Source organism: Cephus cinctus, unplaced genomic scaffold (assembly GCF_000341935.2).
Source record: "Cephus cinctus unplaced genomic scaffold, Ccin1 Ccin1_scaffold1034, whole genome shotgun sequence".
In the NCBI taxonomy this organism is placed as follows: domain Eukaryota; kingdom Metazoa; phylum Arthropoda; class Insecta; order Hymenoptera; family Cephidae; genus Cephus; species Cephus cinctus.
The window spans coordinates 247822-263746 of record NW_014333567.1 but is presented as its reverse complement, the minus strand read 5'-3'; the positions used below and the strand labels follow the sequence as shown (position 1 = coordinate 263746).

Sequence of the window (15925 nt, the reverse complement as noted above, 5' to 3'; positions counted from 1 at the left end):
AAATTAGATAGCGAGGTAATTGAATTAACAAGCCTTAATATTTAGTATACGGTACTGTCCTTACAGTGGAATCGATCTTCAAATCGGTTCTGTTTCTTTGTGAGATTCTGTGCATTGGTTAAGAAAGCACGTAAATTCTCCTACAAGGGACAGACACCTCGGAGAAACATGCATGACCCGAGTCCTGAAAAAGCAGCGTAAAACGAGCGACCTGAGCTCCGAGAGAAAAAAATATTTATCCCACGTACGAAATTTGAATGGTTTTCTAGGAAGTATCGTAATTTAATTAATCTTAAGGAATTTTGATATTGGCGACTCTTCCAGCATCCGATGAGCACAAGGAAGAACGAAATTATTTTAATCATGGCTGGATATTAGCACATTTATCGACGAAATGGGAGAAGCGGAGCCATTCTGCATAAGAACGTGCAACTACTCTCCTCGAAATAAGAGCTGCAAGAAAATCTATCTGGATAATTTCACAAGACCCCACGTAATGTACACGCGGAACGTTACGCATCTACCTTTGTATATATATATAAAATATATCGTAAGATACAGCGGTTATCGAATACAGATTACGAACAGTGAAATATGGTTTATTGTAAGGTCGCTGAAGAGCAGCAGACAATAGAAATCGACTCGTCAAAATATTCTGAGAGGATGCTCTTTCGAATTTGCCAGTACACAAATTTCCCATTGCCAATGTTTCTCAGCCAGAGGTAACGAATGGTTTTCCATTGACTTGCCGCGCATTATCTTCGGTAAAAAACATTTGGCAACGGCAAATTTCCTTACGGCTGGCATCATGAATTATCGTTCGAATTTAGCCAATATTCATAACACCGTGCAGGATGAATTGGGCCGAGTAAATAACTCACTTAAATCAGTGAGGAGGAGACGGAATAAGGATAGAAATTTGAAAGGCGATCGGACCGTCGAGTAAAATTAAAACTAAGACCATGCATTAGAGCAACTCGGCCGGAGGCAGTACTCGGTCCACAGTAATTTCCTCGTATAAAAGTTTCTTTATCCGAAGGGCAGGCTTTGTCGCAAATCCGGACAGAAGTATATATGTATATATCGAATTTTCTAGAGCAGCATTTCATTCTCCGCGTGTTTACTTATGATTACTTACAGTTCTTCCATCCATTTCTTTTGCGCATTATAATTGTGCGATTTCAAATGCACGGCTGCGGCGATGGTTTGACTCGAGGGAACCCACGAAACATCCTAAGGATGTCCCTCGGACGTCTTAATAAATTTTAATTATTAACTCGGAGTCCGTAAACAAAAGCAGCGACTCGGTTAATTTATTTGGCCAACTGCCGATTTACATGATCAGTCATCGTCAGGCACTCGACCGAGGAGGCACAAGCACGTTCGAATTATAAAGAAGACAATCAGACAATAATTGGCATACACGCGTCGTGCTGCTCATCTTCCTATCCCTTTTGCTCTGGAACTCCAGTCGATCGATACTGCATCGATTCACCAGACCAACCGATCGAACCTGCGTCTTCAGTGCGACAGTGCTCGTAGGCAAAGCCAAATTCTCAATCTGGATAGACGCTAATTATTGCAGACCCGAAACCCACTACAGCTGTCGGATTAGCAAACCCGACTAACCCGGAAGGGCAAATCCGGACTATAATTTGAAAGCCTGAGTTACGGTCACGTGTCCCCGTTCCCTTGTGCACGTGGCCATCGCTCGCGGCCACAGCCTGAGGAACAACATTGCCGAGCCCTATTCGAGCGACTGTGCGCCTGGAGCCAAGGATCGAAGGATCGAAGGATCGAAGGATCGAAGGACGACCCGCTACTGAATACCCTTTCTAGATCCAGGAGTTTCTGTCAGAAACAGAAATTCACAGGAGATTTCATCGCAATTAGGCCGACGGAACGTCTTTGTTCTCGCGCGCGGAGCAGCCGTACGACTTGAGGACGAATGAAAGACTCGCCTAGTCTTGAAGTTCCCTCTTTTGGCACATTCTAATCTCTCCCTCGAGATTATTTACAGGCTATTTTTGGTTCTCCGGTAAAGGAACCGTAAGAACTGCACTGCTGGTCGAGGCTGATGACGTGATGATATTTGTCAAAATGTGCTTAAAATTAGAACGACCGTTAAAATAGATGGTATTTCAGTCCCGATAAAAGCGAATCGACGAGCTCCTCACGGTTATTCGAGGCGTCGGTGTGACGCGCGCGCGTCTCGCCAGCCTGCCGTTACTCTTATGAATCGACTGGAAGACGCGAAGGCGGAGCGAAGGGAAGCAAAGGTCCACTTGAAGTCAGTTAAACTATACGAATAAAATAGCCTCCGCGACGATAATTCCTACGTCAAAGAAATGGAAAACTGGGTCGATCGTTCTCATTTGACACGCACACCACTTGTGGTACTTCCTAACTGGTCCTAACCGAATTTCATGGTTCACAGGAGCTCGCAATTAGCAACCCGCTCCCTTTTCTTGCGTGCATCACGCTGCCCTTCCGCTGTGGAACAGCCGAGGGAGCGAAAGAGCTGGAGCCATTCTCGAGTTCTTAATGTCATTTCGAAACTTCCCTCCCCTCGCCTTCCGTAATATGTATTATCAGCCTAGTGTCCCTTTTTGCCCTTAAGAAATTACGTACAGCATCCCGATTTTCATCGATGAAATTTCACGGAAAGAATAGTAGATTTTCATGTAAAGTTCACAGAGTTCGTGAAATGAGATTTTATATTACAATCAAAAAGATTGATTTAAAAGATAGGAGAGACGAGATCCAACGAGAGGAAAATTCCAATGTAACGTGTTAATTTGGAAGCTGCCGAGTCTTCGAGAAAAGAATAAAAAAGACCGATGGCCGGTCGATGGTTGAGCGACGGAGAGCAACCAGTCTATTGGAATGTGTTTTGAATCCGGCGCCTTGGACTTGATGCGTCTCGTAGATGCGATTTTACCGATCGATGAGTTCGACATGTCCACCGGGTATAGTAATTCGAGGCTGTTGAGGACGCAACGTCAATATCAATAACAATAGGAAGAGTAATGGCGAAAGAAGTGGAGTACGTCTCTCTAATGAAATCGTAAATTTGCGATAGACGTCTTAATGAGAATTCGGCCGACGGCCTTAAAAAACAAACATCTACTCGACTACTATTCCACCAGGCAAAACCATAATACAGTGCATAAGCACATTCAAGTGAAATTTCGACCGGCCGAAAGACTGAGGCCCGCTGTCGCAGCGTCGCACGGAAATTTCCGGAGATTCCTATGTTACCCGCAATGTGCAACGAGTCCTCGTAGGTTAGAAGTGGCATTTTTGAAAGCACAGTTTGGCAAAATTTCCTCCTAATTCTACCTTTAGCAGCTTCCTTTGATTCGTAGGAGCATCAACTATTGGCTGATTGATATCGCGCCTGGGTGGCTACGCGGCCACTGGGGCCATCTGGCGCGGACTAATTTCGTCGTAATTTCCTCGTAAATTTGAAACCGTTACAGTAAGAGGCGCCCAAAATCCGTGCTTATCGAATTCCGCTCTGTGTTTGCCGAACGTCAAAGCGGCCGCACCGATCGCGGCGATCAGGTTGATATTGCCTATCGGAAACGACCCATTCTCTTTCGGCGAAATATAGCTGCGTGAATATGCCAGCCATATGTCTTCCACTGATACTCGACGGTCCGATTTTTCCTTTGATTTTAAATTCCTATAAAATCCTTTTACGCGACTGGCCGAATTTCCTGGCCCGACTCCTAATAACCAGATCGTTATTGGCGCCCGTCGACTCCTTCGACCTGAAGAATCCCACAGGATCCCGAGGACCTTCCTTCCGCATCCATTCCCCCGTGCATTTCTAGGCTCACACTCGATACGCACGACTGGCGTGCACGGGACGCCGCGTCAATGAAACTTGGCCAAATGTCTTCCGCTTCGTTCCATTTTTTGGAGATTCAAGTAATTTCGCTGCGGAGGAGCGATCCGAAAAAATGTGAATACCTGAGAATGTGTCGGTTTCCTTGTGATTTTGCCTGACATTGAATTTGAGATCGAATCAAAAAATTCTTCGAGGGATCTATCGTACTGCCGGAAGTGTATCGTCTCTTTGAAAAATGTATTCTGGGCCAATAGAATCTCGAATAAATTCATGAAATCGCAGGAAACAAAGGAAGCGTATTTACACTCTATCACGTCCAGTGCACCCAGATGCACCATTTATTCATAGTGGGTTGGCAATAAAATTCAGGAATGATAAATACTTTTATACAGTATATACCGGAATGAGAACGCATAAGAATAATAGCTTGATGAGAGAAGGAGTAAACGTATAAAAAACGAAACTCACGTAAACTTCAAGGTCGGAGATTGGCATCCCTAATAAATTTAACTCACAAATTACGTGGACTATATTATTGCCGCACCGTATATTATTAACACGCACGTGTGCATTATACTGTTTTTCGTTTTTCGGATTGAAATTTAAAAGAAAAAGTCCCTCCTAGACCAAAGTCGAACGAGTCTCCTTGTGAAATTCCAATCCTGCCGACTTCGAGTACCGATAAACAACAGTAGAAGTGCGAACATGTCAGAGAAATAAGAAATAGAATCTGATCGCAATAACACAGGGAAAATCCTCGAATCCCGCATACGGTGGCCCTGGCTCGGGTCGGCGTCGGCGTCGGCGTCGGCGTCGGCGTCGGGAAGAGCGCGCGCTTCGTAAATCCGTCCTTCTTGTCCGCAGGCGTCGCGTCCTCGCTGCAGTCGTCTCTCGTGGCGCCGTGCGAATCGACGCGAGGCGTCGTCATTCTCCGCCGGGTGAAGCGTGACATCACGGTTAGAGTTCGTTAAAACCGAATAAACAACAGAAGCTTTTTACGAGGGTCTACCCGGAGAAGATGAGCGACCGTGTGACGTGAACTGTCAAGATTAAGAATGTCGTCATCGCGATCATCGTGATCATCGTGATCATCGTGAAATAAGCCGCGACTGGATGCGCACTAAAGCCCAAGGTGCCAACTGAAATGGAAAATTCGTTGGAAATTGCCCTGCCGACGACCCTGGGGATCGTGCGCGAAGCCCAGGAGGAACTGTTCCAGAGGGCGAACGGAAGCCTCTTCCTTGGGGCGGGGACGGGGGCGGCCGCGGGAGTGGAAACGGAAGATGGGAATCTGAGTGACAGCAGCCTGGCGTCGAATCCTTACGATCCCCCCCGGGACCCCCTCTACGTGGTGATCCCGATAAGCGTGATCTACGTCGCGATATTCCTTACCGGAATCGTCGGGAACGTCAGCACGTGCATCGTGATAGCGCGCAACAAGTCGATGCACACCGCGACGAACTACTACCTCTTCAGCCTGGCAATTTCGGACCTGCTGCTGCTGGTGTCAGGACTTCCGGCCGAGATTTACCTGGTGTGGTCCAAGTACCGTTACGTCTTTGGCGAAGTCTTCTGCGTCCTGCGAGGCCTGGCTGCCGAGATGTCGACCAACGCGACGGTCCTGACCATCACGGCCTTCACGATAGAGCGATACGTCGCCATCTGCCACCCGTTTCTCTCGCAGACGATGTCCAAGTTGTCCCGCGCGATCAAGCTCATCCTACTGATATGGGTTATCGCCGCGTCCTTTGCCATCCCGCAGGCGCTGCAGTTTGGCATCGTCACAGGCCCCACCGAAGATTCCGATTACCTCATGTGCACCTTCAAGACCGAGATCATTCAGCACTCCTTCGAGCTCTCGACCTTCCTCTTCTTCGTGGTTCCCATGGTCTTGATCACCGTCCTCTACGTTCTAATTGGCCTGAAGCTCCACCAGTCCAACATGATGAAAAGTGACTCCGGCAAGAGCTACGTCGCCAGGAAGTCTTACGGGAAGTCGAGGCACAGAGACCGGAATTGCCGTCACCACGCAGGAAAATCCTCGAGACGTGTCCTGAAGATGCTCGGTGAGTATGGACCAAGGCAGATTCACCTGCACGTAGTTCTCGCGGAATTCCAAGTGTCAACGGTCTCGCGATTTGTGCCTTTTCTTCGATTGAGCTTCACTTTGGTTCAGTCCGAACGGCGGCGGCGTCGTGCCTGCTGGTGGTCGTGGTCATCGTTAAATGGAACGGCCGCTCTCTTGAATTTCTTCTGACTTTAACGAACGTCGGAAGTCAATTTTAATGTCGCTCCTCGATAAACACCCGAGCCGGTTAGCTGCGTGCTTGTATCGAACCGTGCCCCACCTGTGAAAGTCGTGTGCACGTGCATCAAGAGTATCTCGACGATCCAGAACACAGACTGCATAATATTTGTCCAACCGTTTCTAGAATTTAAAGGATCTCTATAGATGACAGGGATATACATATAGACTCTCGGAATTTCTGCAACAAGGACTGCACTCCTAGAATTATTGAATCATTGAATAATTGTCCCGATGACGGTCGATTGGCAATTGGCAATTCTTTGTTTGACTAAAAAGAAAGAAAATACGATAGCAGCTTATATATATAATTATTCGATAACCGACTCGCAATTATCATCGCCATAATGCTTCTCATTAGGATAAATTTTATACGTATTTCTTTTAGTCGTAATTAACACAGCGGATGGATGCATAATTACGAGGATAATAAACAAAGTAAAATAACGCTGATCGGTATAAGTAAAGCCCGCAGGTCTTACCGAATACGCTTACGACGATCTCGGTGCCGTCGACACGTCTCTCGCATTACGTATAAGAAATTCCGTATTCGCATTTCATAAGAGACAATGCATCGGCGCGTCGGACTCCGTAGACGGAGACGGATTATGAAAGTCAATTGGATTGCGCGCTGAAGGCACTCGGCAGGCATCGGCGGCCTCGCAGAGTATCGAAATTATACGGAGGAGTATACATATACATAGCGCAGGGCAGCCACTGATACGCACGTGCTGCATAAATTAGTTACGCTTGATATCTTTTCGAATAACGGCAAAACAAAAGGCAAAATTTACATTCGTTTAATTCGCATTTCCCACACTAAACCTACGAGTCATTCTCCCGGGTATCAGCCGCGAAAGTTCCAGCTCCAACTAATTTCTCGTTACGCTTTTCCCTTTCATTGTTGCCGTTTGCAATTTTTTCATCTCGTAAAGATCTTCCTACCGACCATATGTACTTGCAGTACTTGGCATATCTAGAGAATGACGCTTTTGATACCGTAGAAAGGAAATTGGCCGGGAAGCAAGTGTAACTCTTCGGCGCCCAGGCAACTTTGTACGTTTTAAGTGACGTGCAGTTATTGTTATTAAAATTATGGGATTCAAAGTATAGAAGACGATTTCTCGTTAAATCTGACATAACGATCAACTCGCGGGCCCACGTGGAGACGTAGGTTACACAGACGCGTCATTCTCCGTCGGAGCGAAAGGAGAGTTCAGGAAACGCTTCGACAGTTGGAATTCTTGAGTCACGTCGTAATTATGTAATCATGTTTTTATCGATACAATTGGCAATGTCATGGAACGCAATCCAATGAATCCGAGATGATCTAAGGTGAAAATAAGTAATTTGCAACTTATCATTCCCACGAAACGCATCGTCGTACGTGCGCGATTACCTTCTCCCCATTATAAACAGGCGTCCAAGTGACAAAGTTCCTAGGCTCGTCTATACGATCAAGATCATAAATAAAAAAACGAGCACGGAGTGACGTGGATCCTAGGGAATTTCTGTGAGGTCCGTCGTAGTATCACCAAGTCGAAAAGTGCAGTCCGATCAAAGCAAAATACAATATATGAAAGAGAAAGTCTGCTCGAGGCTCATAAACTGATTAATGATTACACGCGAAATGCAGCCAGAGTGTAAGGAGAAATAAAGCAATGGAAGCTATCGGGTACACACCTATACCTAAAAGGAGTCGATCCACAGGATTGATTAGCCAGTCCCGGCCTCGTCCGCCTGATTTCGATGCGGCCGATTCCGTCGACCACAGACTGTCCTCGCTGCGAAATTCGGAGCTGCTAAATGCCGGCTTGCCTCGATTAATCTTGCCAACCTACAGCCTCTTAATCGCACGAAATCGCACGACCTTCCAAAGTTCCCAGTGTTAACGACACCTAAAGCAGCGAACCCGTCCGACTGGTAGGCCCGACGCTTCAGCTGCAAGCTGTTCCTTGCGAGGTGAGACCTCAAAGAAATTGACAAACGCGCGAATCCCGGCGTGGCTGGACTCGACGGCAGAGTTTTCGAATCGAGCAAGGCGTTCTGGATCCAAATATTTTCCAAATATTTCAACAGCTCGATGCTCCTTGTATATCCTTGACTATTCGCGTAAGCGTGTAAAAGCAGCGTGCATTGGGATACAGATTGATATGCTAACTGAAAGTTAACATCAACGTCCCGCACGATTCTGTGCTAAAGGTTCATTGTATCGGCGGACGGTCGCGAAGAATATGAAAATATTTCCGGTTGTCTCGTGATAAATCGCGAAGGCGTCTTCGACGCGATCGCAGACAGAAAATCTGGTCTCGTTAACTCGGGAACGAAGTTTACAGGCAGCCAGACGAACAGCAACTGAATAAAGCAGACGCGTGGAGACGATTGAAATCCGATTCACAGTCAGTAAATCCTTAGGGGTATCCGAAGCACGAGTAGCAAGACCAGCAAGGCGCAGTCAACGTTTATCGTAGATTACTGGTTAATTTGGCACGACGACCTAGAGAGTCCTTCGGGCCGATTCGTCTATTGGCCGTCCAGTATTTGCTGCTTCATAAACGAAAGGTAATATCGTGTCTCTACGTCGTATCGTACTCCCCATTGCTCAGGGCCCAGTCGATTCTCGTGAAACCACTCTATTGCTGCTGCTGTTCGATTTTATATAGGGGCTCGAAAGTGCCTGAACGACTCCAGTCATAACGGGAGCACTTCTCCTCGTCGGCTGCTCGTTAATCGGATCCCATACGGAGTCCTCGAGTTCATCGCGACAAGGTCAATGTAATCGCGAGTGTCAGGACGATGAACGGCCGAAGGACAGCGATCGTCGGTGGCTTCTGCACCTAGGCCAGGATATTACAAATTGTGGTGAAGTACGGAATCCTTCCCTCGGATTCCTGCTTCGTTTCTCCCCCATCGCCAACAGCCATCCGTCGAACAGTTCATTGGTAGCCTATACATACAGCCTGCCAGCATTCGATTCTTATGTCAATCGCTATCATTTTCCTTGATTAATTAGCGAGCATGAATTATCCCTGGATAATCTTATTTGCATCATTCAATGGCGACTTGAGTTTTTCACTTGACCTGCGAGCTCTTTCATTGGAATGCATTATTTAATGCGTATATCCACTCAGTTGCAATTTTCTTCCTTTCTCATGAATCTACTCGAGCCAAGGGAGTCGGGATGCTGTGTATAAAAATATGAGATGCAGGAAAAACATTGTCCATTGGCGCGTAAGTGTTTCTCATACCGTCGTTACGTGTACTTCTTTTTTTACGACTCCTTTACTATTGAAATTACGATAAACATTGCCAAGGATAACCATAACATGTATTTATCTTACAGACAAATGCCGCACACACAGAGATCCGCGACTTATTCCACGAGAATAGTCACTTCTCTGCGTGCAGCTAGATCTTAGGAATTTACAAGACGTCCCGCTTGGCTGGCGAGAACGGCAGCCGTGACGGTGCGCGATCCTCTCGATCAGCCGCTGATCGGATTGAGCGACCCGATTGATCGTGGTTGAGGCTACCCCCAATCGTCCCTACGGGTATTTTATATTCTTAGAAGAAATTTAAGAAAAAAAAAAATTTATAATAAAGCACCACACGAGACCATTTCGCAGTTGTTGCACAGCCGACCTTGCACTTTCTGCGCTTTGCATTAGAATTCATTTTGCGTGGTTTTCGTCTGAAAGCCAAAGCCGCCGGCAGACGGGGAGACGAACGTGACGGGTCGCGAAGAAGTTTTGGTAAGAGCGGCGGATTCGCTAATAAATAAAACGATAACTGCATATATACATATGAAGAGGTGCATTCGGACGGTACAGTCGAATGGGCGTCCATCTTTATTCCAGTGCTGGAATTTTTCGGGGAAAAAAGAAATTGAAAAAAATTGTTTTATATGACTTTTCGAGGGATCTTCATTTTATGAATTTTAATGCAAGGGAGCTTGTAGGAGTTTCCCAGAGCTTAAACGTTACTGACACCTCGAATATAACTGTAGCTCTAATCGCAGCTACCTCACGGATATTCATATCTTAAGCCGTCCGATGCGACGGTGTTTCTGCTTTGGGCTACAATCATGATAGCTTGTATCGGGATGCGATTTGCACGGAGCTACTTACATTTAATGCCCGCTATTCACAGGCAAAGCGCCGGAGTACGTAGCGCGCACGCTTGCACGTTCGTCACTACAGCGATTACAAAATTCAACTTATTTCCTACTGCGAGTTAGTTTCCACCGGTAACCGATGCCACGCTGAGTGTTATGCAAAACCTGGATTTAAATGATTATCCTGATAGATTCTCACGTAAAGCCAACTTCAGGAACAAATAATCCCTGCGTCTTAATTATTACGAGCGCGGCCCTGCAACGGTGCTGCCGCCTGGCGCAAACAAACAAGGCTAGGAACTAATCCCGAAACACAGTAGCTATGACGTCGCAGCTTACTCGAAAATTACTCACAGATGTCGTATACGCCCGTGTCGCTGTCGCTGATGCGAGTGTCATCCACTCATCCTGATATCGAAAATTCACTAAATTGCCAGAGCCAGCGTAGCTATACATATAGGAATTTGAACATACGAGCACGCTTGGCTGACTATCGAGCAGCCAGGAAACTTTGTGATATCGTTCGGCTTTTGAAGCTGCTCAATAGGGTTAAATGAGTGTGGGATTTTTAAAAGTTCGGTACATACGTACTTTCGGCCCGATAATACTGTTTCCCTAAAAAGTGTGCTGGACAATTTCCGTCGTACAGATTTATTCCTGGATTTGTATTCATCATGCATCGTGTGTCCAGTTGAATATTTCAAGTCTTTCATATATGAAATGATATATATATATATTCATCCGTGCGTCCACACGTACAAATACTCGATTACTCCCCGTTAATAAGGAGTAGGTAAAATCGAAAGTCCTTTTAAAAAATGCGATTTTTAAGGCAGAGAGAAACAAATATTCTTTTAAGAATGGCCCGCAACATTCGAAGGAACTCAAAATTACGTTAGGATGCTCGTTCAATAGTAGGAATGTCAATGTGCCCCTGCTAATGTTAATTCAGCTTCCTCTTCGCAGGAGCGCTTATTGGAGCCATCCGCCAGGAGTCGAATGCATCAGGGAAGCTACCGTTCCTCTGGTTCTTGCTCGTTATCCCGAAGATTTAAGTTTTCGAAGGAAACAGCTGCAAGCAGAAAGTCTTGACAATTTATTTACTAAGTTTATTTAAGCTGAGCAAAATAAAATGTTTACCTCTTCTTTTTATTTTTTTTTTTTTTAAAGAATATTTCTACAAAATAATTAGAGATTAATTAAAGCGATTTTTCGTTAAACTCGGAGGTCTAAAAATACTTGGCGAAATATTTTTGAAAATTGATCACGAATATATCATAAGTTGTAATCTATAAAGACGTAAATAAAAAAATATATTGACGGCTTATTCTATGATGCGTGAATTTAGCTGAGCAGAATAATTGTAATATCACCGAAGGAGCGTATGGAGGGTTAAATAAGTGCGTAGAGTCCTTCATTGTTTACTCTCGTTTCTTTCTTCTTCTTTTAGTTGCCGTAGTGCTGGCCTTCTTTATATGCTGGGCGCCTTTTCACGTGCAGCGACTTATCGCCATCTATGGGACCAACTCGGCAGACCATATTAATTCCAACAGTCCTTGGATGGAATTTCTTTACCTTTTATTTACCTACGTGTCCGGCGTCTTATACTACGTTTCGACCACCATCAATCCGATCCTCTACAACATCATGTCCAACAAGTTCCGAGAAGCGTTCATGGTGAGCTTTCGTTTAAGAAACGATTTCAAGCTGAACGTTGTACTTACAATTAGACTTTCAAAGCGAAATGCCCACTTTTTCCTATTACTCATTCGGCGTATGTCTATATCGAAAATATCTATATCGTGTTATTCGATTCGACCGAAAATGTTTATACAGCCATTCGCACGCAGGCACGCACACCCACGACAACAGCATAGCTCATAATTGATAACTCCAACTGTATTTGACTTTAGGAAACGCTGGCGAGATGCTGCAGAGCGACCAGATTTTCCAGTCAGCGAGAGCAACGTTCGTATTCGAGTTTATCGCGCTCGCAGCAGCGCGGAGCAGCTGGGATCTTCGGACGCAGGAACGCCGAAACAGGCGGAGCTCAAGAGAGCACGGACTGGTCAGGTAATTCCGTACGAGAGGAGAGCAGCCGAGCAGGAACAGGAATAGTGGTCTGCGCCGAGCCTGGCTCCTCCGACCTGCCAGGAGGTCAGGCCTTGCCCACGTGCGCCGGCCGGCAAGCAGCAGTGCCATCTATGCGTAGAACCTTCTCTGGCGAAATCGGCGCCACCGATACCACCAGTGCCTCGCTTTCCGGTCAGTCGAGTCGCAGGATTCTGCCTTTACAGGAACGCACCAACGACCAGCAGTCGCGTCCAATTTGCGCAGCTCGACCGGCAAACGGGCTGGGGATACGAAACATTTCCTACATGGACGAAGGGCTTCAGGCGCAGGGAGTCGGAGTCAGGAGGTACGGTGGAAGCAGGAATAATGGATACGACCCTTCGCGGAAGTGGTGGACTCTTTTCGGCTGGTTGGCCAGGAGGAAGTCGTCGCTGGAGTCATCGGCCGGAAAATTGACTTGCACGATTCCAACCGGGATCGATGAGAATCGCGAGGAGTACTCGATGACAGCCTGCAACATTAGCAACAGCAGCTTGAGAGACGTGGACGCCAGTCTGATGGACGACGAACTCTCGGCCTACATGAACGAGATTCGCATCAAGGAGCTACGTGGCCAGCAGAAAATGTCCGACAACGGTTAGGTGCTCTCTGACTGTTATCCCGGATCGGGGTATCTTGGATGGGGATATCTGTTTCCACTTTTGAGCCTCCCGTCGCTCGGCGCTGCCTTGCTTCCCTCTGTGAGACGATAAGACTAACGAGGCAATGAGTAATAAGAATCTCGCTCGATGACATTCTTCATACTTTGGTACAAGAACATTCGACATATCCGGTTGAGCTGCCTCGCGTTTCTGTATTCGAATGCATTAACAATGTCTCGAGTAACTGTACAGAAAAGCTCAGCCGTCGAGCCGATAACGGAAAGATTCAAAGATACTACGTGGGTCACGTGCGACTGTCGCTAATGGCGACTTCCTGTTTCAAGATCCTTCGCGCAGCTTCCCATTGAAAGCGTCGCATGATGCAACCAAGGAAAACAATGAAGAAAAAGATGTGTTCGCAATGCGCGGTTCTCGTGGACACGAAGCTTTATACTCGGAGTAGCTAACCTAATCTTAATGGACCTTAAGATTTTTAAGACATTTAACGCACGTATACGTTACATTTATATGCTAAATTTCGACTTGGATGAGAATTCGATTTTTTTTTTCCATTTTTATTGCCAATACGTTAAAGCACATTGTCAGACATTAAATGAAATTTCCTAGCTGCGTTCCAAAAATATTCCACGTCTGACAGAGATACAATTATTACCCAGAGTAATATTATCTTGCGAGTTTTATTATCAAAACTTGACATTGGTACAAATTTGGAACGGAGGTAGAGATTACGTGTTTAGAAGAAATAAATAAAAACACTTTGTACGCTCCAATTATTTCGATTGCTCTCCACGTCGCCTTGCAAGTCTCTTTTCTTTTTCTATTTCTAGGTCTGTAAATAATAATCGGAAGTTACAAAAGTTGCTGCAAAAATTTGCACAGAAACTATTGTGGACCAACGACGTGCAATATCCATCATCGGCGTCATCGAACTTTGAATTAAACCGATCTGCCGATCGACGGGTAAATAGTCCAGGGCCGTCTTACACTCACCTACCCTCCGCATCGATTCGTTTTGCTCGGCCCAAAGAATCCCTGTCGCCCATTTCTCAGCCATTCTATAAATCCTGCATAGACCATCGGTACTTATCGAGCCGAAGCTCTTTCGCTATTTGTCTTGAACTCGATTTTTACATGAGCCCGCAATCGCACCTTACGATTAAAATCAATAGAGAACATTGAGGCAGACCATTGAGAGCCCATTGACGGCGTCCCTTTATATTTATAGAACCACTGCTGCTGCTTTCGAGCAAACATTATAATTCTTTTATTAATTCAGCCCGTGCGAAGATTTTTGTTGCGTTTATTCATGTAGTTGAAATTTTAGCACACTACGATACAAACCTTAACCCGTAGGAACTTACTGCAAAACATTCCGCTGTGCACGGCCAGAGTCACGTGATAATTCCTTATACAGCAGTCCTAGAATTAGCAATTAAATGTAATTAGCTTTCTGAAAAATATCAATCTCAAAGTCTAGACTCCTTGTTCGTTTTCTTGTTCAGGAGCCAAAAACATATCGGATCCGAGCCCACGTTGATCTACAAAATGATCGAAAAATTTATTTTCGCCGAACCATATGATTTCTACGATTGCGGTTATCCCCCTAATATTTTCACATTCTTCCAAATTCAAGCCAACCCGAATTTAAATCTGCAAAACTATCCAAATATTTTCACAGCGAGATGCGTCAAGGCCCGGACCATTCGGCCAGCCACGTGGCCAACCAACGAACTACGGAAGAATCGACAATGTATTAATAGGACTTTGCGTTAAACTAACATATATAGCGATTAGCCCATTTTTCAAACAATCGTCTTTGCAATTTTTACAACTTTTTTTTTTTTTTAGTGGAAGCGTAAGATAGTGCTCGGACATTGGTCTTACGAAAAAAAAGCTTGATTACGTAACGCTCTGCAGGAACGTTACAAGAACGTAACCAGTCGTCTTGGCTCAAATAAGATTCACCGTGTGTTTTATGACATCGTACGAGCCGAGCCGTAAACGCCCGCCGACGTTATTTCCGCCTATTATCCGCGAGTCTTTATTTTCTACGCTAAGGCGACGAGCGGGTAGGTAAACGCAATAAACGTCGGCTGAAATTTGGCCTCGACACTTTAATTAATAAACCATAGCAGGCCAGACCTAATAAGGCTTCGATCAGTTCTTGCACGATCTTTCAGTGCAAATTTTGCCGACGTTCATTGACATACTAGGCAAACTAATAGACGGCAAATATGATTATCCTTTTTCATGGAGCCAGACGTGCCGTATTCTCGACCAACCTAAGTTTGGGTCTAAGCTTGACGATGCGGCCTCGATAAGGTCCTCATAACTTGGAGTAACTACGACATGAAAGTTGAAACAACGTTTAATTTTCTGATATAATAAAAGTGAAGCCCGATACGTGCAGGATGCGTCCGTAGGAACCGGAGACTTGGCTACTCGGAAGAAATCCGAGAGGTAAGTAACCATAGGCACATAAATGGACTCGCAATGGCGTACAGGTATTCGCGTTACGATTAAGAAGGCAACAGGAGATAATGCTCGGCATCCGATAACGATGGGTTATCATTAGTAACATTAGGGTGGACGTTGTCGGGCATCCCGACACAAAAGAGAGCAAGTAGAGACAATGGGAAAGGGCACGAGCCATGTGTACGCACACGTGTATTGTCACCGGATATAATTTTCGATAATACCAAAGAGCGGCTTAGCATAACCTAACATAACATTGACGTCAAATCCTGTGGCAGTATAATCTCCAAATACGAGATAATGCACGATAGTGGCTTTTAATTTTGGCCTTTTTTTTATCAGGCTACAAACCAGACGTATGTAACATATGTATACGTATATGTATGTTTTTTCATGGATAATCGATAACGTAAGTCTTTACGATTGGCCAACTGCTACGC

The 15925-nt window shown here is 45.4% G+C and overlaps 1 protein-coding gene across 1 annotated transcript; it reads left to right on the top strand.

The window, feature by feature from the left end:
- The first annotated feature begins 635 nt into the window (after window positions 1-635).
- LOC107271734 (neuromedin-U receptor 1) lies at window positions 636-13780 on the top strand. The gene is made up of 3 exons (XM_015748082.2): window positions 636-5922; window positions 11726-11952; window positions 12189-13780. The coding sequence occupies exons 1-3, from the start codon at window positions 5001-5003 to the stop codon at window positions 12987-12989; spliced, it is 1950 nt and encodes a 649-aa protein (XP_015603568.1). The 5' UTR covers window positions 636-5000; the 3' UTR covers window positions 12990-13780.
- Window positions 13781-15925: the final 2145 nt, after the last annotated feature.

Coding starts and splice junctions, on each gene's coding strand:
- LOC107271734 (XM_015748082.2), top strand. CDS start 5,001: ATGGAAAATTCGTTGGAAATTGCCCTGCCGACGACCCTGGGGATCGTG. Junction 5,923..11,725: donor ACGTGTCCTGAAGATGCTCG/GTGAGTATGGAC, acceptor TTCTTCTTTTAG/TTGCCGTAGTGCTGGCCTTC. Junction 11,953..12,188: donor AGTTCCGAGAAGCGTTCATG/GTGAGCTTTCGT, acceptor ATTTGACTTTAG/GAAACGCTGGCGAGATGCTG.